At 38.5% G+C, this 992-nt stretch overlaps 1 protein-coding gene across 1 annotated transcript in view; it reads right to left on the bottom strand.

Annotated features, from left to right (window-relative positions):
- LOC106820229 (uncharacterized PE-PGRS family protein PE_PGRS36-like) overlaps positions 1 to 777 on the bottom strand; it is a gene marked incomplete at its 3' end in the record, with an annotated part of 3,158 nt that extends 2,381 nt beyond the window's left edge. Inside the window, exon 1 of the mRNA XM_014824765.1 lies at positions 725 to 777. Within this exon, the coding sequence (XP_014680251.1) occupies positions 725 to 777 (53 nt within the window). The remainder of the gene's footprint in view (positions 1 to 724) is intronic.
- Positions 778 to 992: the final 215 nt, after the last annotated feature.

Below are 992 nucleotides of genomic sequence, written 5' to 3' on the forward strand. Positions count from 1 at the left end.
GTGAACAATCAAAAGTTTTCTGAGGTCCACCCTATACAGGTGCGCAGTATGTCGTTGGACAACTACACCGAAAAAAAACAGGTATAAATGTGTAGGGTCGTTGTTAATTATATCACGAATGCATAAAAGAGTCTCTATTATCCACTCCTGAGTATATGTTGTCAGCTATTTTACAGTATTTCGTTCTTACTGACGGCTGTTATATACCTAATGCCGAATTCTTTGCGGCCTTCGATCGATCACTGCTCCACAGTGACGTGAATTTTTTTTCTGTAACGTTTCCCTTCTCTTTGCATTGCGCTTTCTCTACTTATACCTTTACGCAAGTATCAGCATAACTGTTGCGGCCTTGTTTTAATTCTGTGTTTCCGTTTTGTTTGTTTTGTTGTTGTGTTTTTTTGTTTGTTCCGTGTATTTTTGTTACTTACGACAATGCATTTCTGCAGTAAATTGTAATTTCTACTGTAGGCCTACAATAAGCATTTATCGTTACCTGATATCCTATATATAGGTAGTCCGATCGGGATGTGGGATGTGCATCCAATATGCTGACCGGCTATACATATAAGATACATATAAAATCGACCGAATACACTATTCAGCCACATGGCGTTTAATATACGCGGCGGAGGCATCACACATGAAAGCTAGCTAACTGCGTTTCCTCGGACGTGCGGAATGTACAGATTTCGCTTCTCTAAATGAGAGAATTTATCACGCATACCTGGTATAACAGAATGCTGGCTCTTTTGGTTTCTTATTTTGCATTACAACCATACCTCGGACACTATCGGCTTTGTCGATACTGGTCCTTGTTTGTTTTCTCCCCACCCCCCTATCTCTCTCGCTATCTCTCTCTCTCTCGTAACTTCTCATTGGATTTTTAATTTTCGATCAAAGACATAAAAATTTCAAGTAATATTATATTCGTCATATGCGTTTCATTAGACCAGTGTTGAAACATATGTCATATATATGTATTAAATTCATGC

Source organism: Priapulus caudatus, unplaced genomic scaffold (assembly GCF_000485595.1).
Source record: "Priapulus caudatus unplaced genomic scaffold, Priapulus_caudatus-5.0.1 Scaffold8677, whole genome shotgun sequence".
NCBI classification, from domain to species: Eukaryota; Metazoa; Priapulida; class Priapulimorpha; order Priapulimorphida; family Priapulidae; genus Priapulus; species Priapulus caudatus.